The following is a 27,880-nucleotide window of genomic DNA, read 5'->3' as shown; positions in this document are numbered from 1 at the left end:
TTTAATCACTGCAACTACAATACATCCTTCCAGTAGCCTACTGACTTTATGTGTCGACCTGCATCCCTAGAGAAGCATCCACAGCGCCCATGAGTTTAGTGCGATGCATAAGTAAAAGTGTGCATTTTCTGTGCTCACCACTCGTCTCATGTTCCGTTATCCTCTCGGGATGCTTCCAATCACTAAAGCCGAGAACAAATGCATTGCTGTGGCTGTGAGTAGATAAAAGTTTGCAGGCAAAACAATAAATTGCTCCGGTAGATGGAGAATAAATAATCAAATCGCGTTGAACGATTTCTCCATTGTGAAGCTGTCTGGTCAGCATATCGTTGGTCAGTGAGCATGTCCGGCCGCTAGCATCGGTCTCCCTCCGAGATGCTGGATACTTTGTTGCCCGATTATGAAAGTATGAAGCCCCTTTCATCAAAGTCTCCTCCCGGACATTTCCAGTAATTAATCCCCATTGTGCAGGGTCCTGAGAGACACAGGGAACTTCTGATGAACTTGAACCTTCACCCTGCTCTGTGACTTCCTCGTCAGGCTCGTCTTCATCTTTTTCCTCCTCTTCTACCCGCTGCTGTGTTAGCATCCTAGGTTCAAGGCTAACATTGCTCGCTAGCTCAACAACATCCTCCGTGGCCGCCGCCACTGTTCCTTGTGGTTGTTGCTGGCCTATTACGTGACTTTTTGCTTTTTTGAAAAAGCTATTTATTGTTGGGAAATTATTTAATGCAGCCGCCACTCTCTCTTCTTTTTCTTTCTTTTCGCAGCCCCGCTGGGCGTTTGGCTACCGGCACCATCCATTTTTTCTAATCACGTGACAAAATGTGACATGAGTGAAGGTGGGGCTGTGATTCGGCTATACACCGCTGCCGCGTAGTAATAAAGTTGAGCGCATACATAGTGAGACCTACAGTACAGAGACGGGTTGGAAAATATATTACTTTGACCCTATAGAAAAGCTGTGTTATTTATGGCAAAGAGTGAGTGTCATTTAAAACAATGTATGATGAGTGAGGTTGTTTTTTTGCATCTTGTCACTGAGGGCCCTCTTTGCTCAAGGGCCCCTGGGCACTTGCCCAGGTTGCCCATATGGTTAATCCGGATTTGCCCGAGCCTACAGGTGGAAGCTGGGGTGGAAGCTGGGGTGGTGGTGGGGCAGGCAAGCAGCAGCGACGTAAAGGTAGCTGCAGCAATAGCAGCAGCAAGCAATGCATAGAGAGAGATCTGGCAGGTTAAATAGAGCGGCATATTAAGGAGACTCTGTTTGGCTGGTTGTAGAGTGGCAAGGGGCGTTATATATGAATGCAGCATAAGTGCTCGAGTTGACTGCCTGAACTAGCTCGCAGGCTTCGCCCCATTTCTGTTGATGGCCCTTCAGTTCAGGTGCAGCGTTATGTAAGGCTCACACTGTCCTTAGGTTTCACTGTTAGAGTTCTGGAGCCTGCATAAAGTCACTCTGTAGAACATTTGATTGCATCAGGAAAAAAGTTGAGTAGTAAAACAGCTTTTATTATTTGATAGTGTTTGCACAATGAATGTTACAACAGCGTTTCCATGTACATACAGCTTTGTTAAAAGCTACATTATAACAAACAGACACTGCATTCTCCTTTTGATTGACTATTGATGATCATTTCAAACCGAGACGAGGATGATTAAATGTTATGTTTCATAAACAATGATAACATGATGCAAGAAGGGAGTTATGATAAGATCAGCGACAATCTGTTGTGAATATGGAGTTGAACAGAGATTAGAACTCACAACCAGTTCATATCTTGGGTTTACAAGGCGTTTGGTCAGTGGTAGAATATCAGTCTGCTTGAAATCAGTCCTAAACATATAAAAGCATTCATTTAGCACAACCTGAAACTCATACAAAACACATCGTGGATTAAAACTATGACTTTGTTTATAGGTAAAATCATAATAAACATGACAGCTATTCCAAACTATTAGGATTCAAACAATTATGCAAAGAGAAGAGTATTAAACACACATCCTTTGATGCTGTGTTAAGCGCAGTTCTTTCATTCTATTTATTTATTTTACAACCTGAAGCGATCACACCGTAAAGAGAAAATATCTTGGTCCATAAATATTTGGCTGACACTTAAATTGGCTTGAAGTCATATTGCAGAATGTGTCATGTTTTCTATCAGCAACCTTTACTACACTACACATCATACTCTTCATATTTTCACATATCTGAAATATTTGATAGACAAAAGGCATTGGAAGGCATAGCAACACACCACTGAGCTGACTGAGTGCACTTCATTATGAATACAGTAATACATTAATCTTTTTAAGCAGTGTAGAAACTATTTGTACTTGATTAACTGTGACTAATATTTGATACAGTTACAGCATAAATTCATATTATTAAGAGCATGTGATCAAAATGTGACTCTAGTTTTACATTGGACCTTAATCCCAATAAAGACAAGGTTACACGGCGTTGTCTGAAACCAGGGCTCAGTCTGCTCTGATAGGTTAGCTGGCCAGCTCTGTTGTGATTGGTCAACCGCTTAGAGATGTCCCGCCCCTTAGCCTATCATGCAGAATGTGTTGGAGCGCTAGCCAATAGAAGCACGAGAATTAAATAGTGATGTCACCATGATATTATAATAAGGCCCCCTTTAAATAGTGAAACTAATCTCAAGCCCAAAGCATACTTTGAAGTGCATTTTGAAAGTAGGATGTAGGCAAAGTGGTCAGAGTTTGTGTAAAAAGAGCCACAGATGCTGCTCAGCTGAAGTCTCTGTTGGTGAGGATCATGGGGGCCACCAGGGTCCACACGTACAGGGCCAAACACACCCAGCTGGAGGTGATCTTCACCCACACTGCTGGCCAGCTGCTGGTCACTGTGTAGTCTGCATCAGGGCTGTCAAGAACACAACAGGCATCAACATCAATCTGCTTATAACGTCTTTCATTTACAACAAACTATTGTTTCAGAAGAGAAGGTGAACCTCACTGGAGGGTTTCATTTCTCTAGATCTAGAGACGCCATAAGCTACAACAGTCAAAGAGGGTGAGTAAATGCACCCTTAATGGTGGTCGTACTGTAGGGTAATGCCTCACTGGAAAGAGCAGCAAGTAGGTCAAAGCTGAATTTGGTCTGTATGTTAATATATGTTAAAAACAGATGACTTTGTAACAACTGTGGGACAATCAGCCAGACAAACCATTTGAGGGAAATGCCATCATTTTCAACAATTTTCCTAATTGTGGCCATTCTGACAAATGGGTAACGCTTGCCAGTTACAGCCTCTCATGCTAGTGTTTCAATCTATTCTCTGGGGTAAGCATCTATTTCTCTGGCAAATGAATACAAACATGAAAAACCCAAAAGGGCTCTAAAACAAAAGACTCCTCTAACCGAAAAACATCATAGTATTGCAGAAGCAGATGAGGTTGCTAAAAGAACGCTGGGTGTAAATCCGACATGTGTGTTACTTTCTTGTCTAAATATGAGGAACTTTTCATCTGATGTGTGGAGCGGTGAGGCAAATATTTTTCTGATTCATTTTGGAATTTTGTCAAACTGTTCCACGCAGCTGGGGGGGGGGGGCAGGCTGTGTGCAGGACTGACCTGTACCAGTTGGTGAGGGTCATCATGATGTATAGGGAGGCCAGGAAGAGCATGAAATGGAAGAAGGAGTAGCTGTACTGCACCAGGTCCCGCTCGTTGTCCTCCACCCTCCGGGGCACCGGGGCCTCCTCGGAGAGGTCGGAGCTGCTGCCCTCCTCCGCCAGGATGGCCGAGTCTTTGGAAGCCATGGTCAGCTTGTTCACCTGGCTGGTGCTGGACGACCGAATGCTGAGGGCAGAACACAGGAACATGGATACTGTGTGTCTATTTGGAAATGATACATTTATAGAAAGGTTCAATTGGCGCTGAAGTGTAAAACCATACTAAAAACAAACTGAGGAGTAAGGCTTCCCCCTAATAGTTGAATAATGACTAGTCGACTAATAAAGTCTTAATCAAGCAATTTTCCATTAGTCGTTTAGTTGAAAAAAAAATCTCCATCCGTGCGCTGCATGTGCTACGACGCGTCAGCCGGAAACCCCCTCAGACTTCATTCAGAGCTGTGTCCGGTCATTCCGTTTGTTTGGTCGGGCAGGAAATCCAAAGTGTGGATCTTTCTGAGCAAGTAAAGGATCACAAGGTGACATGCAAACTATGACGGCAAAGAGTCTCCTCCATCAGAGCGCAGCTTCCTGAATGCCGGCTTCATAACAACACAGAGCTTAATTATCCCCAACGCGTGTTACTTTCTCAGACTCAGAGGAACAGCTGCAGTGAGTCAGGCAGTAGCCTAGCATTGTATCGACATGTATAGACCTATAATATCATTCTGAGCTCAGAAAACGACAAAGCTTTCATTTCATGATGAGGGCGTAATGCGGAGGGATTTTTGCCGACGCTCATATTTTCAGTGTTTCCGTTTCCTCTGTAGTATTTATTGGGTTGTTATAATTCAGATATGAATAATAGAAACTAGAACTAAATGTTCCGTGTGTGTCCTCGCTGCTTTTTCACACACACAATAAGAATCCTTAGCGGAGCTGTTTACACCGCTGCGTCCGTGCCGTGCGCTGTGACTCTCATGCGCTCTCTACATTTAATTCATATTTCAAATGTTCATTATTACAGTTTTATTTTATATTTGATGTGAAACACAACGTACCAATCTGTTATAATAACGCTCTTTATCAGCCTTTGAAACTGAAACAATTTTGGGAGAAAAAAAAGAATAAAAAAAACAAAACCCTAACCCATACCCATATATATATATATATATGTATATATATATATAATCATAATGTATCATAAACGTGCGACGATTAGTCAATTGACAACTAGAACAATCTTTAGTCGAGGGCAGCCCTACTGAGGAGTACCTGTCTCAGGTAGTTAAGAAAACATTTGAATGGAACTTTATCTGTGAGGCTGTTGGCATTGAATATTAGATTTGAGTTGAAATATATATTTTAAGTCACAGTGTTCGTCACAGGTCACATTGTTATTTCATGTGTTTGTTTATGACAGTGAAGAAGGCTTGCATGTGATGTAATGAAACCTCCGGGATGATGAGCTGTGACAAACAACCACACTAACTAAATCCTCTGAGTTAAACCACTGTGTTCATATTGAAAGCGTATCAAGACTTTCTGTCCTCTTTGAACATGTATCACTGTGCAGTTAGATGTGGGCAGGCCGATCAATAATCCATTCAAACCTGGGATTCGGCCCATCACAGCTGCACTTCACATGATGCTCATGGGAACATTTGTGGACCTTGTGGGAAGTTTGTGAATGAAAATAGTTTGCATGAGGTGATCTCATTGTTTCTAATCTCAGCCTACCTTGAGTAGAGGATGCAGAGGACAAAGATGACGAGCCCCACGATGCTCTGGGCGTCCCACCACGGCAGGTAAGGGGACGTAAGGACGGGCTCCTCTGCGTCCGGGCCAAGGATCAGCACCGCCGTCTGGTTCTCCATCTCCAGAGGGGCCAGGGTGGGCACTGCTATCTGTTGGAAGAGGCTCAGCAGGCTGGGGTTACATTCTCGATCTGAGGGGAGGGGAGGGGGGGGGGGGATGAAACAAGCACGGGGGGTTTAAGTAGAAAGGGGGTAAGTTATTGCTTCTTATTTTCAGACGTGTTGTTGCCTCTCCTATGTCTTAAATACACGTTCTTTGGAAAAACAGACATGAGATCCTTGAAAGTAGCATGAACATTTGACTTAGACCATATTAAATCAATAGCAATGCTTTGTGTGTGAATACTTTTGCAAATTCTATGGAGGAATTAAACATGTTGCTCTGCTGCAGGCACAACATAAATCATGCTTTTTGAACAAAACCACAAAAGCATATCAAACGAAAGGTATAAGTCTTATGACGTAGAAAGAGGCTATTTCATTCAAAAGAACACCAGAGACAGAACCACCGTCCAGTTCCTTGGTTGTAGCGAATGGATTCCTACGTTTCTGCTCATTCCAACTGAATCAATGTTTACAGCAGTAATTCACGCATGCAGCAGACATCCTCACCAGGTTCATTGGTCATGGCGGACCAGGTGAGATACATGGTGTACAGGGTGATGATGGAGGACTGCAGGAGACCTGAACGGGTCTGCGACTCCTGAGGATACACACAGATCAAATAGGCAGACAATGAAACATAAATAACATGAAATACTCCATGATAACTGGGCCAACTTCATTCACTCTTATGTTATTAGTTTAGTTATTTATTTTCTTTTTAAAGCAGCTGGAATTCCATTAGAAAATGAGGTTCAGATTGGATGCAGTAATTAAGGACAACTTTAGAAGTTGAATAGCAAGTCAGCTTAATTTGAACTACACCTCTATTTAGTTGTTGTGGTGGTGATATGCAGTGATTAACAGAAACATGTAAGTTGCCCCTGAAAGAACAACAATAACATAGAAACAAGTATTTCAATCAGAATAGAATACAATTGAATGTTTATGATATATGGTGGAGTTCAGAGTGCTCACCATGCTCGTGTGTAATTTCTCCTCTCAGGATGCTTTATACTCCTCATAGTAACTTGAGCTAATTCCTATCTTTTAACGTATACCTAAAATAACATCTTACAACATTAAGCTTGTGTAATGCATTTTGAGATTTGTCATGTTCCGAATCATCTAACTAGGTTTTAGGTCACATATCTGTCCTTGTGTCAGATCATTGGCTGTGGCTCAGTGGAGGTGTGCTGGACTTCGAATCAGGGGATAGCAAGTTCAAACCCCACTGCAGTCAGCATGTCGTTGTGTCCCAGAGACACTTCACCCCAAATTGCTCCTGTGGGGATTGTCCACAGTCTTGAGTATGTAAGTCGCTTTGGATAAAAGCGTCTAACAAATTACATGTAATGTAATGTAAAAATCATTCTCTCCCAAATATAGTCACATTTAAGGGTTCATGGAAAGGACTCATCTTTAGAGTAAGAAACGTACTGCTTGCCCTGTGCAGAACACAATGCATTAGCCTTAACTGAAACTGTTAACTTGTTTCTCATCAGTTACATTGATATAGACAGGGGTGTCTTCTGTTCCTTTTTTATAAAACCAACAATCTGTCTGTGGTTTTGCTGATACTGAGGAGTAACTTGTTCTTAGAGCAACACTGCAAAGACTTTTGACCCTTTCTATATGAAGTCACTATTGTGTCCGGAAGATTATGGCGGTTTTATCTGCAAATATGTAGTTAAAAACCCAAAAGGCTTTTTAATCTGTTCAGCAATTCTCACCCGAACCCGACACTGAACACTGAGCCCAGCTGGAGTTTCAGTTTCACACGTTAAATTGCAGACACCAAAACACACACAGCTGCGAGGTTAACAGTCACAACAGTGTTATCTTTTGTTGGGATATTTGTAAGTTGATGGAAATGGAGAGAATACACAGATGGTGTACACAAAGGAACGCACTTGGTGAAAAGTATCAGACCATAGTCATTTTCAAAATACAATGCCTGTATTTAATATACAGTCTGCTATATCTGCAGCTTCCCCTACCATGGTTTTGTCTTCATTTGTACGCACTAGCCACTGAGCAGCAGGTACCCAGTGATTTTACTCTTACAAAACTGTCTCTATTATTTCTCTTTTTTACTGACTATCATTAATGTCTGTATTGACCCAATTTAGTTTGTTAAGAAATCATAGTTTTTTAAACCAAGTCAAACCGTGCTGCACATTTTCTTTAAGAGCAAATTGATGAGGGGAGCTGACATTTTATTTTGATTTACATTGATAGTATGATGACTGTATCACTATTATTAGCCTGTACTGCACTGTGTTGACTATATGTACACAACATGATACACTACTTTACAGGTGTTCATGAAATTGTTTGCCCTCTTATTTTTTAAAACAATGTCACAGTTTTCTCATGTGAACGACACGGTCCTGTTACTGTACCTCAGTGGTTCTAAAACTTTTTCTGTCAGACTTTGGAGGAAAAGAAAGTTGGGCCCCCCCAACACAAATAGTCACGTAATGGGCCAAGTTAACATTTCTTAAAATACATCAACATAAACGTGAGCATTCCTTTGCTAGAACAGTGATAATAAAACAATGCTCCCCCGGGAAGATTTTTTTTAAAATATTGAAGTTAAAAGCATCAATCTGGTGCACTTTGAGAGCAACATGGAGAGATCTATGGATACATCTCAACACCCATATGAAACAGAACTGTAAACAGATTTACTTTTTCTTTATGGATATTTTACAAATCACTCCCCTTTTAAACTCTATTCTTTTTTTTCTGTCATATAGTATTTCAAACCTGTTTTTCATTTATTCTCTTATTTTTTGATAACTATAATGATCATATAAACGTGTGCCTCGGAAATAATTGTTTACATTAATCGTGACCAAAACGTTTGAGACCCGGCCACTAGCTCACTAGCACAAGAAGCTAACAACAACGATCTCCGGTACCGGTGCCCTCTCTCTCTCTCTCTCTCTCTCTCGCGCACGCACACAAAATGGCTCGTGCCACACACACACAGAGCCGAGCTTGAATGAAACACAGAGACCCAGACGTACTTGTACTGTACTGTATCATATTATTTTAGAATCAATCATTTTTCAAATTATTGATTTTTTTCAAAACCATTTTTCCTCCTGGTCTCTCGCGCCCCCCCTGTCATCTTTGAGAAAAACTGCTGTACCTGAACTTTAGGCAGCACAGAGAGGAAGGAGGCCACCAGGCAGAACAACATGTTGAAGCTGATGAAGAACTTGTTGATGGAGCATCCATCAGGCTTTGTGTAGAAGATGAAGAATAGCACCACAGCAGTAAGGGACATGATGTAGTTGATGAGAGTGACCACCAGCAACGCTAAAAACACAAGGTAGAAAAGGTTCATATTTGATAGCAGGCCACTGCTAAGGATTAAGGAATCTTTGCAGTCATATCAACCAGCAAAAAGAAGTCCGGTCAATTTAACGTCAGCTAAAAAATACAAATGAGCTTTCCTTCAACAGAAAACCCCATGGAATTTCTTTTTTGAACATTTATGTTAATTGTGGATAGCACAAATGAATAGAAAATAAAAGAGAATAAGATCAAGAAGAACAGTGTAAGAGAAGAAACGAGGTTGAAGAGAGACATGAAGTAAACACTAAAGGGAATAGCAGAAGAAGAGAGACGATGGCTGCAGTCGAATTGTCCAAAAATCAGCTCCTATCGTCTAACCCAGAGCCATGTAATAGAAGAGTTACGACATCTCCGTTCACTCCAATGGACCAGTTTTTTACAGCAATGGCGGATCGTGGAGCCTCTCAATAGTTCCCCGGAAGTTAGCGGCAGTAGAGTTGCAGCATAATAGACCGTTCGTGATGGACTTTTAAAGGTAAGAAGACGTTTAAAGATTTATATTGCGGATATTATCAGAACATCTGAATCAAATTAACTACACATGTGTATTAAAGGATGTTAGTGGATTATCCCTTAAATCAGTATATATATTTTTTTTACGTTTACAGATAACAGATTAGGCTAGGATTCCGGATAAAGTTAGCAACACACGTTAACCACGAACAGCCTATTAATCCGTTCTCCTAATATTATTTCAACCCAACGTTGTGGAATTAGAGAGAAAGGGCTTCTTAACGTGCTTTTATCCGGGGTGGAGGGAGTTACATATTAGTTAAATATAACATTGGGGCGTGTGATTGTAGTGGATGGAGGTGGTGAAATGAGGATATCCATCTTGGAGTTCAAGCTAGTATAATATAGTTAACGTTACACAATAATAAGGAAGAGAGCTATTTGTGTGATACATCGCTATTGATATGGATTTAGAGTGCATATTTGAGACTTCCAAACAGTAAACAAAAACGTTACTTATGAGTTAGTGTTTTTAGCAGAGCCATATGATGTCCTTGTGATTCTGTTGATTATTACCTGCCTGTATTATGTAGCAGCTCAGCTGATTTTGGATTGATGGCAAAGGGAGAGGGACTTAAGTGAGAGTGAAAACACAAAGTAAGTTTCAAATAGGTCAGCAATTTCCCATCCTATAGGTTGCTAGATGTATTTAACCCTTTCTCCTGTCTCCCTCCTTCAGCACAAGAACCCCAGGGGGATTCAATGGAGCCTGAAGACCTGCAATGAGACCCTCACCCTGAGCCTGAGTCTCAACTCCCAGAGTTCTGCAAGCCTCTCCCTGTTCCTTATTTTGATTAAACAGACATTAAGCTTCCCAATGGTGTGGTCATCGTTTTGTGAAAAATATGATTAACTCACATATGTTGTTGCTGTTGTTACATTACATTACATTGCATTGCATTTAGCTGACGCTTTTATCCAAAGCGACTTACAGTACAGTAAGTACATTCGACCAGGAAGATACAACCTTGAAGAAAACAGAATCATATAAGTACATCAGGTTTCATAGAGCCAAACATTTCAAGTGCTACTCAACTGGCTTTAGATAAGCCAGTCCTTTATTAGTATATAAGTGCTCTGTTAGCAGTTCTTTGTTAGTAATTCTATCGCTCGAAGTGGATTCGAAAGAGATGAGTTTTCAGTCGGCGCCGGAAGATGTGTAAGCTATCTGCTGTCCTGATTTCAATGGTGAGCTCATTCCACCATTTTGGAGCCAGGATAGCAAAGCCACGTGTTTTTGCTGATGGGAACTTGGGTCCCCCTCGCAGTGCAGGTGCAGCGAGCCGTTTGGCTGAGCGGAGTGCACGTACTGGGGTGTACAGTTTAACCATGTCCTGGATGTAGGAAGGGCCAGATCCATTCGCAGCATGGTATGCAAGTACCATTGTTGTCTTTTGTGATAGTTAAATTGCTCCTGCTGACTTGAGCCAGCCATTCTTTCCTCCTCTCTGTGTCATTGGGGAAACCGTAGATTTGTACTTCTTTCTCTGAGCGCTTGGAGCATCCCCCGGCAGCACAGCAAACCATGGGGGAGACTATATGCCAGGACAACACAGAGGAAAAGGCACAGACAAACTGCATGATATGCTATTCAATGTTTATTGAATTCCATTTATTTACTGTCAGTTGACAATCATTGATAGTCACCTGTCGGTCTCCTGTCCTCTCTGAATGTCATAAAGATGACATTACTCATTTAGATGACTTATGTCCTCAATTACCAGGGGATTACTGAAACCACCATGAATTAAAGAAATGGTAGAAATGAATCTAATCTGAATTTTGAAGCCTTCCTTCCCTCCCTCTAAATATATCAAACATTAGGAAGTGATGCTCCTGACTACCATTCAAGTTTAAGAAGATAATACTTGTCTTAAAGAATTCAAAGCAATAAACAACAGCAACAGGCTCTTTAACCAAGGCAACATTAGCCTAACAGGTATATGTTAAAGGACACATGTCATGGCCATTTCCACTGATCATAATTCCATTGTTGAGGTATACTAAAATAGAAAAATACTGTGCAATTTTCCAAACTCACATTGGTTTCGCATACAGCATCTCTGTAAAGTCTGTGTATTCAGCAGTATTCACTTTCTCCACTAAACGACTCGCTGCAGCTCCCCTCCCCCCCCCCCCCTCCGTGATTTCCTTGTTTAGCGATACACAGCCAAACACAGCCAAACTCAACCTGAACACACACAAAGTCACAGCCGAAATAAAAACAATAAGTGTGGCTTGATATTGAGTAAGAAAAAGGTTTATAGGTTGATAAACGCTGTGAGAATGGGTCTGCAGAGAGAATTTTGCGCGATCCCAACTGTCTGTTATCAGCCTGCAGCAGGGAGCAGAAATCAGCAGGGCTGCCTGCACTGAGTGTGTGTGTGGATTGGTCAATTTGGACCAATCAGCGGGGGCTTAACGTAACGGCTCCGCGGACGTAACGTAACGGCTCCACGGATTGGCCCATTTAGTTCCGGGTACGTGCTTTCGTAAGCACGTACCCGGAAGAATCAAATGGATGATGACGCCATGATGACGTTTCACCAACGAGGCGTTTTGCGGAGGTATTTTCTGTGTTAGAGTTTTACTCGCTACAGGGTGTACTTTGAGGGTTTTGACTCTGCACACCGTTTACATGCAGAAAAACCTTCATAACACACAAGGGGACGGGTAATAACCGGAAAAGCATGACATGTGTCCTTTAACGGGTAAGATAGCTGTTCACACTATGTATATTTTCTGCTATTTTATTTCTATTTGAGATGTTTACATTTTCGATTGTTTAATTCTAGTCTTGTAACTGTCTAATGTACAATGCCTTGTCTTTTGCTGCTGCAAAGCAAAAACATTTTTCCAAATTGGTATCAATAAAGTACTAGTATATTAGCAAATTTAACTTTTTTAAATATTGATGTAACTACATACACATTTATATGTTGTATAAATATTGCAAATTAAAACCTTTATTCACTACTTAGTTATTACCAAAAATCGTAGTTCTATCTCCGGTAATCATGCATTCAAATGTCCCACCACGAACGTCCGGGGAACTATTGAGTCTCCCTGAACCACGTAACGATCAAGCATTTTGGACTTCCGTTGTCATAACTCTTCTCTCTATATGGCGCTGGTCTAACCCTATCGTCTATTCCTTGACCTCTGAGTGAAACGTCACGGGGTTAAGGGATAGTGGATAGGAGAATTCAAAAGAACTTAGGAGAACAGACTGTGGTACTTTAGAGAATTCGACTGCACTTTCACTATCCGACGTGTTTATGATGCACCAGCGGACGTCATAAATGTGCGTCTGCTGCTGTGGGGAAACTATGGAAACTACAGTTTTTTATACAGTGGACTACAACATGGATGTTTAATAAGAACGAGGGACTACTGTAAACTCATCTAGAGACTCTGCACCGTGCTCTGATGCTGTTGTTTTATGCTTTATGAACGTGGACAACAGAGAAACATATTCTTCACGACCAAAGTTGGAATTGAAATAAAAAAGGAAAGTGAAACTTATGCTCGTCACCCTCTCCCTCCGGTCCACTCGTATTAATCCACATGAATCCCAATATGTATTATTGTATGAAAAGATCTTACATTCAATACAAATTTATTTATTATAGGGCACTAATTATTTTAACGTGCGATTAACGCATGTGTATTTGTCCTCGGCCCGCCCCGTAGTTTCAGAGCCCAAAGGCTTGACGTTGTTGTTGTTGTTGTTAGTTTGGATGGTGGGAGATTCAAGCGAGAGATATGGATACAAAAAAAGGTGAACAGCAAGCCAAGCACACAGCTGATGCTGACAGCGCCGCTCCTGCCGCTCGTTTGCGCTTGAAAGTTTGCCGGGGAGACGCCTGAACAACAACAGCGATAGCTAAATGGGTGGCTACAGCTTAACATTGTGGAGTACGAGGGGCTGCGTTAGATCATTCGGATCGCATCCAACGTGTCGACTCCACATCACAGCGCATTATTGTGACCCACTGTGGGAACTTCAGTCTCATGCTGTGACTGTTATGAAGACAGAGGAGCGGCATTTTGCCGACAACTGTAAACAGGCTTGTCTGTTTGAGCAACTGGCTCAGTGCAAAGAAGTACACGAGGTTGGGAGAGAGTGTGAGAGAGAGAGAGAGAGAGAGGTTCCTGAGGCCTGTACTACGAAGCAGGATTTTCGCTTAGCCGGCAAACTTCAGGGAAAACTTAGGGTTTCCGGTCCTACAACGCTGGTTCTCTTTTTAGCAGGCTAGATCTCCATGGTAACTTATGCTGAGCGGCTAACCTGCCCCGGAGCAGGTTAGGTTGCAGGCTAAGAGCTCAACTCAGTGAAAGCACTACCTGACCAATCAGAGCTCAGTGTGCGGAGTTTAAAGCGATCAAGTCATATTACAGGAGAAAGGAAATACAGAAAAGCTGCCGTTGAAGGAAAGACGGCAAAAATCCCTGACTGTGTGAACGTGAACATTAATAGAATATCACCTCCCATCTTCAGAGAAATCTGACTATTATAACATTAGCGTTAAGAAAGCTTACTTAAATATCTGCCACAACATAAGTAACCGGATCAAAGTAACATTAAGTACAGTCCGCGGCATATCACATCATAATGTATCATATATTTCCTTATCTGAGTCAGCTGAGCCGTATCTGGCCGTGCAACACTTAGTGTCACATACTGTGTGTAGAAGTATTATTTTACGCAACACATTAAGTTGACGAAACACTCGAGTCAAATGTAATTAAAGTCAGATCCACTCGTGTCTTAGACGGGACAGTGATATCATAAACCTGTTAATGTACGCATTTCTTTTACCAGCTGTATTCACCTTGCAGGCTTTTATCCTGGATAAAGTGTTTAAGTCATGGATGTTTAAAGTTTAACTTCTTCATATTTGACTAATATTATAGTTGACTTTTCATTCAGGAAGTATGACGCTGTGCTTTCAGTACGCTTCTCCATGTTTGTGATTTGTCTAATGCTCCAAATACCACCCCTTTCATGTGAACGCGCACCTAACTAGATAGGACACGGCTGTCTTGAGCGATCCACTTGATAACCCGCGTCGTATTACAGTTTAGCGAGAACGCGTATGTTTTGGATTAGGCCAACCGGCTAACTCAAACATATCCAGGTTAGGTTGAACCAGCTTCGTAGTACAGGCCTCGGGTTGTTGTGTGGAGAATATTCAGGAGAATATTTGTCCTTGATCAAATGATAATAAATAAACATTTGCATAAAGCATATTTGTCCATTCATATGTTGATAAGAGTATTGAAAACTTTTAAAATATTCCTCTAAGTTAAATTTAGAACAGATAGAAAATGTGCGATTAATTTGCGATTAATCGCGATTAACTATGGACATCGTGCGATTAATCGCGATTCAATATTTTACTCGACTGACAGCCCTAATCTATTATAAACGTTACAACTTAACATCTATCACTATGTATATCACCATTAAACATGTTTTTAAAAGTTGAACAAACCCCACACAGCTCAGTAAAGACTGTGAAATGTTGACTTATTTGATCATTTCAGTAAAAAAGTAACGTTCATATTTCTCCTTTTGATTAATATAGTGATGAACGTTCAAAACAAAGCACTTTTGCAAGTTGCGGTATAAGTTGTAAAATGCTTAATAAGTACCGTAACTTTCATGATACGCATTTCTCGGTTGTAATCGGTTGTTTCCGTGAACGGCCGAATGTTGTATCACGGTAAATGTTTCGACAGACTTGGACAGTCACAGAACTGACAGAAAATGCAGTAGAACAGACTATTTCTTTCTTAGCGAAAGTAATATAACCTTTTTTAATCAATTAAATCCTGCTTAAATCAACATATTGTGTCAAATATTGATTTAAACAGTAAGTTGTCATGTAATACGCGGGTTCACACATTATCCCATACTTAGTCTGCATGTTATTACTTTCAAATGTATCTTATTGTTGAATTCCAAAGTATTAACAAAACACACGCTCAAACATACTTGGAAGTAGAATGCAGAGTATCATTTTCAATCAATCAATCAATCAATCAATAGGATACGGCTGTAATAGGCCTAAGGCCTTTTAGTTGCTCATAAATAAATAAGTAGATCACTGATTCTTTATTTACTATGGATGCTGGCAACAGTCACGTAGTCCAAAGTGAAGGTGATGTTTGACCAGTAATGGTCAAGGTGGGATTTGAGACAGTTAGCCGTCTTTCATGTGACAATGCTTTCTGGCAGATCATTCCACAAGTCAACCACACGCAGGCTGAAAAAGTTGCGGCGGGTAGCCAGTCTTGAGTACTGTTTCTTCAATTTGAGGCAGTGTCCACGAGTCCTGGTGTTATAATCCCGTAGCAGTGGGCATGATGTTTTGTAGATGTTGTGGAGATATTTGAAAAACTTCGATCATATCTCCCCTCGCCCTTCTATAATACATGCTCGGGATCTTAAGACTTTGCAGTCGTTCTTGATATGGTAGGTCCTTTAGTTCTGGAACCAGCTTCGTTGCCCTTCTCTGTATTTTCTCGATAAGCTCAGCATCCTTTTTGTACATGGGGGACCAAGCGACATTCCCATACTCGAGGAGTGGCCGTACAAGAGAGATGTATAAACTACGTACTACGTCAGAGTCCAAATAAGTGTATGATCTGCGGATCATTGCTAGGATACCATTCGCTTTGTTACTTGCCCGACAGATATGGTCACTAAATGTCAGGGTATTGTCAACATTCACACCAAGGTCCCTTTCATTCTGAGTCTCGGATAGGTTTATAGTGTTTGAATTATAACCCATATTATACCCATATTTTGGATTCAGAAAACCTAAGTGCATTACTTTGCACTTTGCTGCATTGAATTTGAGCTGCCAACACTCGGACCATCTTTGCATTTCTCTGAGATCTGACTGGAGTTTTTCTTTTGTACACACTGTTGAGTCACTGACCTGCGTACCAGCACCTGGAACTGCCGGTCTCCATCTTCTCCACCCAGGACTCGTTCCATGAGTGGGCGAAGTCCACCAGCAGCACCAGCTGGATCAGGATGAAGCAGAAAGCGCCCCCAGAGCCCACCACAAACCACGCTGCAACCACAGACACACAGCTCATTCAGTAACTCACTTGGTATTACAACAACTCTGTATATTGGAAGTCATACTAAATGTAGAATAGGATGTTCTTACTGTAGGTGAAAGGCCCATCTGGAATATAAAAGGCGCCAACTGTAACTGCCACCAGGGCAGCAAACTTAAAGAACCAGAATCTGAGAAAAACAACAGCTGATCATAGAGTAGGATGTACAGCATTTCTAAACAGTGATCCTTAAGGTCAAAGCTATTTCCCCAGCGTTTCTTCTGATTCAAACACTAACACACTGCAAGGTTTAATGTGGGACAAACAATCAGATCTGGTCAGATGTCATAACTGTTCACATGACTGTTTATTAGGCAAGCGTATCCCATACAGGGAGAAGAACAGGCGACATCCACAAGAAAGACCTTTCAGCCCATATGACCAGGCCAGCTACAACGTCTGTGTGTGTGTGTGTTTGTGTGTGAACATGGAAACTGCTGGAGACACGCCTCTGTCTCTCTTTATCTCTCTGTCTATCTATTTCTATCTTGTTGTGATACAAATATTCAATTGGCCTTTTGAGACGCCTAGAATAAGGCAATCCTTTGAAGAATCTATGTAAAAATTGCGATAAACACAATTCATTAAAAAAATGAAAAAATAATTAAGGACGTTTTAAATAAGCAACTCACAGTTTCAAGGTATTGAAATGAAGTTCTTAATAAGGTGGGACATGGGAAAACAAACAAAAATGAAGTGCAGATAATTAAATAAGAACTTGGCAGCTCAAGGAAATACCTGGAAGCTTTTTGGGTTAGGGTTATCTTTTTCATATATGCCCACATTATCCTTTTTGTTATAGGAATTGTCTGTGTTGCAATTTTGTTACATGGTTTATCTTGTACACACAAAGCAATAGATGAGTAATGTGCTGTCTGTTATGAAAATAAAAGAGGTTTTCAAAGGTGTGAGTGGGACAAAGGCCATCGGCCGAATGACATGTTATATAACTGATATCCTCTGACCTATATATAGTTACAGTGCAGAGAGAGAAAGTCCTTTTTGTTTTAATCAACAGCAAAGAACAGCTCTGTAGATGCCTTTGATATCAGCCTTCTCTGTTTCTGCTCTTACCACACTTGTAACATCTGCAGTGAGAATATGGAGGTTGAGTTTTTAAAAAAAAAGCGTGCTCAGGTACATGAAGGGGAGTCAGAAACAGTGTTTGTGATAGAGTGCATGAGCTGCTGCTGTTACTGCGGGGCTTACCCGTTGTGGATGGCAGCACGGGGGTCTCTGCTGTTCTTGATGTTAATCATCAGGATGGAAAACCCCAGGAACCACATGCTCATGCCGAAGCAGATGCGGTACACTGCCTTGTAGCCCACGAACATCTCACAGTTGACATCGGCCTGCATGCCAGGGATAGAGGAGCCGGCCCCGTCTTCACAGAAGCCAGGGATCTACAGCACACACAGGAAGGGTTCAAAAGAGCAGGAGCTGAAGTCCAGTTCATGTTCGGAAGCACCGGGCCAGTTACCGAATAACCCTAACCCTAAGTATACGATTGAAAAGAACGTCTGTGCCTTGTGATCTTGTTCAGTGACACTTTTAGTAGCCAACTCATCGGTTTTTGTTACGTTTAAACCGTAGGACTTTTAAGAGTTATTATTGATAGAGTTTTGGCGCGATTTAGACACGGTCTGCACGATGTTGTTGGCGAAAATAACTGCCAGAGAACAAATCAGATGCTTCACTGTCCATTCTTACACATCTGCCACATCATCTATCTACAACAGAGAGTCAGCTCTTAAGTAATAACAAGTAGGCAGCTCCAGCTGAATTAAACCTCTGTATCCAGCGTCATGAGATGATTAAACATCTGTGTAATGTCAGTGAACTTCATCACACAAAGACAATCATCACACGATATGATTGTAATGGAAACCTCGGAACAGAATGAGAACACAGGAGAGCTAGAACTGTTCTGTTTGACACAGCAATAGAGCATTACCGTGAATAAACATGTGTGTTATATATCTATACATTGACTATATCTCCACAGTTCACTCATACCCTTTTAAGCTGCTGATCGACCCCCGGGGACAGCATGATGCAGGCCACGATGGTCCCCAGTAGCAGGATGAAGGCGTAGATGATCCGGGTCACCGTGGAGTTCCTGGTGCTGGGACAGCAGCTGCACAGCAGACAGGTGGCGCTGCTGCACAGGAACGGCAGCTGGGGACACACACAATCACTTCATCATCTGCATGTTAAAGCAGGAGCACCAAACATAGGAGACACATTTAGGTGAAAACAAATCTGCAGAAACATATAAATGCAGATGCTTTCACTCCCTTTTTACTCCAAGCGCTTTCATTACTCACACCTCAGTCAATCAATCAATCAATCAATGTTTATGTATATAGCCCAATATCACAAATGTTACATTTGTCTCAGTGGACTTCACAGTTTGTACAGAATATCAGTATGACAATATGACACCCTCTGCCCTTAGACCCTCACATCGTACAAGGAAACACTTCCAGAGAAAACCCACAGTTTAAAGGGGAAAATGGGAGAAACCTCAGGTAGAGCAACAAAGGAGGGATCCCTCTCCCAGGACGGACAGACGGGCAATAGATGCCGTGTGCAAATAAAAAAGATAATACATTTACAACATAGGTAGACCAAATGTTTGGAAACGCATGTGTCTATAATAAGAAGATGAATCTACGAGGATGTCAACAATCCTGTGGGAGCCATCAGGGAAGCAGTATGATGAGAGTCAGGCAGGACCACAGTGACTGGTTCAGCCACGACTCAGGACCCAGGGCTCGCGATCCAGGACTCAGGATGCAGGACTCAGGATGCAGGACTCAGGATCCAGGACTCAGGACCACAGGAACAGGCACAGCCACGACTCAAGATCCAGGGCTCGCAATCCAGGACTCAGGATACAGGATCCAGGACTCAGGACCGCAGCAAGAGGATTAGCCACGACTCAGGATCCCGGCGTAGATAGACACCAAAAAGACATTTGGGGGAAGCTGGGTTAATTGGAACATGAGAGTGCAGGTACAGACAGAGAGAAGGAAGAAGTAAGGTGTTTCCCCCGACAGTCTCGGGTGCCCATTACGTCGATCGCGATCGACTGGTCGATCACAAAGGTAGTGTGGGTAGATCGCATGGCATTGATTTTTTTTTTTTTTAAAGTTAGCCTATCATCCATCCTTACTATGGCATTTGCCACTTGATTGACGTACAGGTAAGCCAGTCTGAGTTGTAGTGTGCCATACAGGTTCATACAGTTATGAGGGGGCCTCACCTCCTCATCTGAAGCGCAAATGCGGCGCACTATTATGCGCTTATGCAGCGCAATTAGTGTAAGCGCGCCACAGTTTATCCGCCGTTTACTCCACTAGCACCGCCCCCCCACCCCTCGCGACACAGATTGGGCCTGTAGGTAGATCTTTTGGGCTTGGTCATTTTAAAAGTAGTTTCCAAGCTGAAAAAGTGTGGGCACCCCTAAGCCATTGCCTCTCTCACGGAATTCACATGAACTCTTTACAGGCCTTCTACTTTAACTGATACTTTAAGCTCTGTCTATCATCTAAACACAACTGGTGTCATCTCCTTTTCTAAAATGCTAAGAGCCGCATTCACACCGCAGTACCTTTCCCACCTTAGTTCCGATATAGTTCCGAAATGTTGCGTTCACACCAAAAAGAGCCAGAACTCAAATGTGTTCATCAGAACCTTTTTTTCCCCTTTTCCGTCAGTTTTCCGTCCCTGCTAGAGAGCAGGTACTTTAGCGGAAGAAAAAGGTTCCCATTTCTGATTGGCTGGGCGGAATGCAAACCACGCCCAGTAAAACTCCCAAAACGTTTTGTGAAGCCGCCATTTTATTATCCTCGCATTAGCATTATTAGCATTAGCCCAGCGCAGAAACGCAGAGAGACTAATTTATGGCAACACAAAAGAAATGTCGGCGTTCTGGCGATTTATTCGGAAGGCTTCCCCAGCTAGCGGGGAACGTTCTCACAACTTTGGCTAACGTTACTTATTGGTTCTAACAAGGTTTTAAAGAAACGTTTTCATCTGATGTTCAAAGAACCTTTTTAGGATGTTTATTTGTTCAAATAGTGTTCCTATAAGGTTTAAGGTTAACTAAGACATAACGTTTTAACTGCAACATTCAGAGGATGTTTTCAGGATTTTATTGAGGCCTGAGATGAAAGAAAGTTTTTTTATAAAAAGTTCCTTTAATGTGATATGTTAACAAAGGTAGAACGTTTTGCCTGCAACATTCTAAGGATGTGTTTTGGACGTTGTTGGGTAACACATTAAAGATGTTCTTTATAAAACGTTCCCTCAATGTTACATGATAACAATTGAAGAACATTCTCCAAGAAAAATTCTGAAAATGTTTTCAGGAGGTTATTGAGGCCTGAGATGACAGAAAGGGTTGTATAAAATGTTCCCTCAATGTTACATGATAACAAATGAAGAACATTTTCCAAGAAACATTCTGAAAATGTTTTCAGGATGTTATTGAGGCCTGAGATGAGAGAAAGAGGTGTATAAAATGTTCCCTCAATGTTACATGATAACAAATGAAGAACATTCTCCAAGAAACATTCTGAAAATGTTTTCAGGATGTTATTATTTTTTTATAAAGCGTTGCTGTTATGGCAAATACTAACACGGTCATGGTCAACGTGAGATTTATTTCTAGAGCGCTTTAAGTAACAAACTTGTTGCATTTGTTTGAAAAGGATGTTTAAAAAAAAATCTGATGTCACCACATTTTCCTTTTGAAAAAAAAAAACAAGCACGTAATTCATGATAAGCTGTAAGCAGATATTGCATGTTTGCGGTGGCATGCGTGAGTTCCCAGCTAGAAATGTTTATTACCATTCGTTGTTCTAGGAATGTTTTCAGCGGGACGTTTTATTTTGGTTCCCAGAATGTTCTTCTGAAAGGTAGGATAACGTTCTTTAAAAACATTCTTGAAATGTTTGGTGATAACCTTCTTAAGATGTTTTTGATAACATTATTAGAACATTATGCCCTACTGTTCTTAAAACTTTTTCAGCGGGGCGTTTTATTTTGGTTCCCAGAATGTTCTTCTGAAAGGTAGGATCACGTTCTCTAAAAACATTCTTAACATTTCTGGTGATAACTTTCTTAAGATGTATGAGCGCATACATCTTAATAATAAGTGCCGTTCGAATTCTCTACGTGATAGGAAAGGAGGTTTCAAACTTCCTTTATAAACTCCTTTGGCTTAGGAACCACTGAACCTCCCTTACCGAAAGGAGAGGAGAAAATGCTGCCCCACAATGCCTTGCAGCCGCAGCATTTGCCATCACACAACAGTCGGCCGTTCACGGAAACAAACGATTATGACGGAGAAATGATATCATGAAACTTACGTTGCTTATTAAGCATTTTAAAACGTATGTGGTAAGTTGCCAAAGTGCTTTGTTTTGAGCGTTCATCAGTATTATAATCAAAAAGAGAAATACGAACGTTAGTTTTTACTGAAATTATTAAATAAAATCAACATTTCACAGAGCTGTGTGGGGTTTGTTCAACTTTTAAAATATGTTTGAATAGTGATATACACAGTGATAGATGTTAAGGACTAACGTTTATAATAAATACATCCCAGCTAGCGGGGAAGGTTCTCACAACTTTGGCTAACGTTACCTAAAGGTTCTAATAAGGTTTTAAAGAAACGTTTTAATCTGATGTTCAAATAGCCTTTTTAGGATGTTTATTATTTCAAATAATGTTCCTACAAGGTTTAAGGTTAACTAAGACATAACGTTTTAACTGCAACATTCAGAGGATGTTTTGAGGATGTTATTGAGGCCTGAGATGACCGAACGGTTTTTTATAAAATGTTCCTTTAATGTGATATGTTAACAAAGGTGGAACATTTTGCCTGCAACATTCTAAGGATGTGTTTTGGACGTTGTTGGGGTAACACATTAAAGATGTTCTTTTATAGAACATTCCCTCAATTTTACATGATAACCAAACCAGAACATTTTGAAAGCAACATTTGGATAATGTTTTCAGGAGGTTATTATTTTTTATGAAATGTTCCTGTGATGCGAAATATTAACAGGGTCATGGTCAAAGTCAGATTTATTTGGAGTGCACTTTAAAAAACAAAGTTGTTGCATTTGTTTGAAAAGGATGTTTAAAAGAAATCTGATGTCAACACATTTTCCATTTTAGAAAAAAACAAGCACGTAATTCATGATATTGCATGTTTGCGTAGGCATGTCTGAGTTCCCAGCTAAACATTGTTGGTTCTAAAAACATTTTGAGAATGTTACCATTCATTGTTCTAGGAATGGTTGAATCGAGAAGTTTTATTTTGGTTCCTAGAATGTACTTCTGAAAGGTAGGATAACGTTCTCTAAAAACATTCTTAAAATGCTTGGTGATAACATTGTTCGAACATTGAACCCCAAGTGTTTTTGTTGTTTATGCACATATCTCTATTGTCATATGATCCATATAATAACACTTAGAAAACCAAAGACAGACATATAGAAGAACAGACCGACTATCACTGCCCGTCCCCTGAAACCCCTTTTATTGTTTGTATTGTGTACTTCTTTCTACTGTGTGTCTCTCTCTCTTCCTGCTGGTCTGCTCTACACGGCTGGGAGCAATCTCCAATCAACCACACCTGCAACCTGCTCGTCAGCCACACTATGAAAGCCTGCAGCCTGCACTCATTCCCTGCCGGATTGTTGCCGTGAACGGTTTGTTGCGTGCCGCTCTAGCTTTTTACCAGCATATTCTTTGACAACTTTGCCTGCTTTTGCCTCACACTGATTTTTGTGTCTCTCCCAGGAGGAATCCAAGGCCTTCCACACTCCCAAGACCAGCCAGGCCTCTCTACCCACCCTGGAACAACTCTTTCCCACTGCCAGCTCCCCTTTTCTAATAAACAAATGTTACCTTTACCAGCTGATTCCGTGTCATCCTTTTACATGTGTTAATAGTCAAATTCCAATAGTGAAGTAAACTATCATAATCATCCTAATGACCACATTGGTCAGTCCACTTACCCAGGAATTTTGAGTTGAACAATTACAGGAATATTATGTCTTTATGTTCAAATAATGTAAACATATTTTAGTAAATTGTTACCATAGAACATTTGCATAATTTCTTTAACATAAACCATGTTATCCTTCTCTAAAATAATAACATTCTGGCAACATAAAAAATCTAACTTGCAGCTGAAAATGTTTTAAGAACAGTAGGTCATAATGTTCTAACAATGTTATCAAAAACATTTTAAGAATGTTTTTAGAGAACGTTATCCTACCTTTCAGAAGAACATTCTGGGAACCAAAATAAAAGCTTCTGGCGAAGACGTTTTAAGAACAGTAGGGCATAATGTTCTAACAACGTTATCAAAAACATTTTTAGAATGTTTTTAGAGAACGTTATCCTACCTTTCAGAAGAACATTCTGGGAACCAAAATAAAAGCTTCTGCTGAAAACATTTTAAGAATAGTAGGGCATAATGTTATAACAATGTTTTCAAAAACATTTTAAGAAGGTTATCACCAAACATTTTAAGAATGTTTTTAGAGAACGTTATCCTACCTTTCAGAAGAACATTCTGGGAACCAAAATAAAACGCCCCGCTGAAAACGTTTTAAGAACAGTAGGGCATAATGTTCTAATAATGTTATCAAAAACATCTTAAGAAGGTTATCACCAAACATTTCAAGAATGTTTTTAGAGAACGTTATCCTACCTTTCAGAAGAACGTTCTGGGAACCAAACAAAAACTTCCCGCTGACAACCTTCCTAGAACAATGACTGTAACATTCTCAGAATGTTTTTTGAACCAAACATTTCTAGCTGGGTTCAGTAGAAGCTGCTGGGAGTCCCAGCAGCTTCTACTGAAGCCAGTCCCCAACTCCGGGGACTTCCGGCCGGGGTCTTCGGGTGGCAGTATACGCCGTGAAGTTGTTTGCAGGGGCCTGCCAGTAAACCCAAAGCAGAAGAAGAAGAAGTGACATCAGCGGCTTCATTTGCCTAATCCTTCCCCAGGAACTTATTCCGGTGTGAACGCGATCTGTACTTAGTTCATGAGAACTCTTTAGTTCTCATGAACTAAGTTCTCATGAAGCTTTGTGGGAAAAGTGCTGCGGTGTGAATGCGCCTATTGCTATTAATACAATGTAGCGTTTTCTAGTTGTGAAACACAGTTTCGGTGGCGTCCATTCTTGGCAATGTAAAATATTTTACAAAAAAAAACTGTCATTGTCCTGGGAAAAAATGTGAGTAGATTCAGAGCATGACAAACGTTCCCATGTCCTTCTCTTTATTAGCAGGAAGCTGAGGATAATGGATATGTTCTGCTTGTTAGGATGGTACATGGGACTCAACATGAGACACTGCTGAACTATCATGTGAAGGTCATCTGCACGGCAGCCCCCTCTGAAGACCCTGGACTAACGGCTTCAATTATCTGCTATTTAGCCTTTTCCCTTTTAAACCATTGAACATGTTCTCCCAACAGGACATGTTTAGTTTGCAGAGCTTCTTTAATCTTGGATTACAACGTAGTTTTAGCAGAATATTAGGAATCCCACAGAGCGCAGAAAAGAGAATCTGTATTTGGAAGAAGAACGGTTAAGACTTCCATGCATGTCCACTGAAGTGAGCATCAGTATTTATGTTTTTGATTGTTTTACTGCCATTAAATACTGAAACATTGAAATATTGCTTCTACATTTTTAATTGCAGTTTAAGATGACAGTAACATGCTATACAAATATTTAACCGTTATAGTTAATAACTAAGACAACAGATTTGTTGTGGATCAATCAGTGTTTTCTATGGTCATGTGGATCACAATAATACAACAAAATAAGAAAAAAGCTGTGTATGTATGTTCTAGTATAAAAAAGTTGAATACAGTATTCATATTAATATCCAGAAATGTGTGTTTGGATGAAAAATATTTACGCACAGGGCAAATGTTTGATTAACTTTAATAAAAAAAGGAATATCATTTTAACAAATCGAACTTTTTACAGAAAACAAACTCAGTGTCCATGGCAACGCTATGCAAGTGTATCTGTGTGTTCAATCAGTCACATCACAGTAAACCTGCTTTATTATCTCATCCCACAGATGGTTCCTAATTTCAAACAAATCAAGTAAAGAGTCCAAAACCAACAGTGCAGTTCATCATGCAGTACTGGTTCTACTGAAGATGTTAATCTTTAAAAACTCCACCATAATAATGTTTCATTTTCAAAAAATAAATAATTTGTTGTTGTTGTGTTTATTATTTAACATAACTCGAACACGAATAATTAGGGCATGTTTGGGCCTATTTTTAGCAGCGGACTGTTGCGCATTACCTGCTCTAGCGACAAATTCCAGCAGGTCGACATTTTTTGTGGGATTAATTTCCCACGACAGTGGCACCTTTGAACAACAACGAGTCGACTCTAAGTGCTATAACTTGTTGTAAAGCTGCTTACACCAGAGTGATTGTGCTCTCTATATCAATGAAATGGTGATTAATACAATGTTATGCCAAACTTTCGTGGCCCAAAGTGACCAGGTGGGTAAAAAATCCTTCTAATCCTGGAAATGGTCCTTGAGCTATAGAGAACTGTGAGTTGTAAACCAGATGGGTTTGAGAGTTAGACTATTTACAGAGGATTAATAATTTCATATTCTTCATATTTTGTCCTGAACTTAAAGAAAGGCTCGGCTCATTGGCATTGGACAAACATCCTGTGTATTAATGTACAACAAAGGCTTATTCACAGTGCTTTACATGTGTCTCTCTCCTACACCAACAGCAGAGCGGTGTGTAGAGATAAGGAGGCCGGAAGATAGTCAACAACTTAATACGCCTGCTAGACAAAGCCAGCTTAGCTCCAGACAGAGTACTACCCTCTGAAACATTGTGTCTAGTTTTCTTGAGATAGTCCTCTAATTAAAAGGAAATGTTTCTATTTGTTCATCAAGTAAAAATCCTAAATATTTGCTGACCAGTTTTTTTTAATCACCATTAGTCCAATATATAGCATTTCATCTTTTCCCCCCCACAAACACAGCTAAAATATAACTGAGGTTATTATGTGTGTGCTGTGTGGCACTTTAAGCCTTTCAACCATACAGCAAACGAGATTCTCGTATTGTTCCGAAGTTCCATAACCACTCATTTCCATGCTCTCTTCCCGCCTTATGCATGCTGTCATCGTCTGCACCATAGACTGGTCTGGTCTGCACTCATAATATGGCGCTCGTGTTGGTGGTACAAGCAACAAAGCAGAGTTAATCCAATTAAGCACGTGAGAGCAGATGACCGGGTTCCGTCTAACCCTGCGCTCTCTTACTGTCCCTGTGTTAGGAAACATGATTTGAGACTCTTCTGAACAACATTTAGCAACTTATCTTAGCTACAGGCTGCAGTATGTGCATATTATTGTGACTGTGAGTCACCAAGAATACTCTTTCTATTCGCTCTATGCATTGATGTGCTTGATGCCTTCATATTCCTAGACGTGCCATATCTGTAAACATAATTGTCTGTCTCTTAATGTCAAATTACATTTCGGCCTATACAATTATAAGGTTCAAACGCACCATTTAAAAATGCCAATGAATCAGCTGAATGTGTTTTATATCATATATCTGCCTAAATGTGAGGCAAAGAAAAGGCAGTTAACACGCTAGGTTATTTGAATGGAGTTCGGACTCCGTCCCCACCCCAGCAACAATGTCGGACAGGTGGGAACGGAATGAAACGATTAAACGATTCAATAACATATCATATTTAGCAGGAGAAAGTAGTGCTTTGCGGAGAAGCCATCAATAAACCCCAGCCGAAATCCCAAGTAATCATTTTCCTGGTATCTTAGCCCAGAGACCACGAGAGGAGGGCAGAGTATGGAGCGATATTGGCTACCTGTTGCTTGCTCTTCATGACATCACCATACCATACGTTTCTCCTCAATGTGAAACAGTGTGGTTGTAAATAACAATCTTGTAAAGTTTATAATAGCAATGTCATAACTTACGCAGCTTGCCAGGGAGAAGGCTCCCAGAACAGCTCCCATGTCTGAACACTTTCAGTACCGTTACAGGAGCGGACAGTCCGTAGATCCAACGCTATCCTCCCGTTACTCCTCCTCTGTCCCTCCAGGCTGGATATTAAACACAAAGCAGCTAAACCCACTGTGAGGCAGCCCAGGACACAACATGGACAATTAAAACAACTCAATGTGTCCTGTCAATCCTCAGTAGTGCTCTGTGTGCCTGGCTGCTTGTGACACGTACAGTTGTGA

The 27,880-nt window shown here is 40.8% G+C and overlaps 1 protein-coding gene across 1 annotated transcript; it reads right to left on the bottom strand.

Moving 5' to 3' along the window:
* Positions 1-1,491: 1,491 nt before the first annotated feature.
* Positions 1,492-27,880, bottom strand: serinc3 (serine incorporator 3). The gene is made up of 10 exons (XM_079684470.1): positions 27,614-27,880; positions 18,597-18,758; positions 17,790-17,983; positions 16,631-16,710; positions 16,394-16,531; positions 8,722-8,891; positions 6,072-6,162; positions 5,383-5,590; positions 3,602-3,829; positions 1,492-2,890 (listed from the first exon to the last, which is right to left on the bottom strand). Exons 1-10 carry the CDS (start codon positions 27,650-27,652, stop codon positions 2,755-2,757), a joined length of 1,446 nt encoding a protein of 481 aa, XP_079540596.1. The 5' UTR covers positions 27,653-27,880; the 3' UTR covers positions 1,492-2,754.

This window comes from Notothenia rossii, assembly GCF_949606895.1.
Source record: "Notothenia rossii genome assembly, chromosome: 5".
Classification (NCBI taxonomy): domain Eukaryota; kingdom Metazoa; phylum Chordata; class Actinopteri; order Perciformes; family Nototheniidae; genus Notothenia; species Notothenia rossii.
The sequence above is the reverse complement of the archived record's forward strand: the minus strand, read 5'-3'. Positions and strand labels throughout refer to the sequence as shown.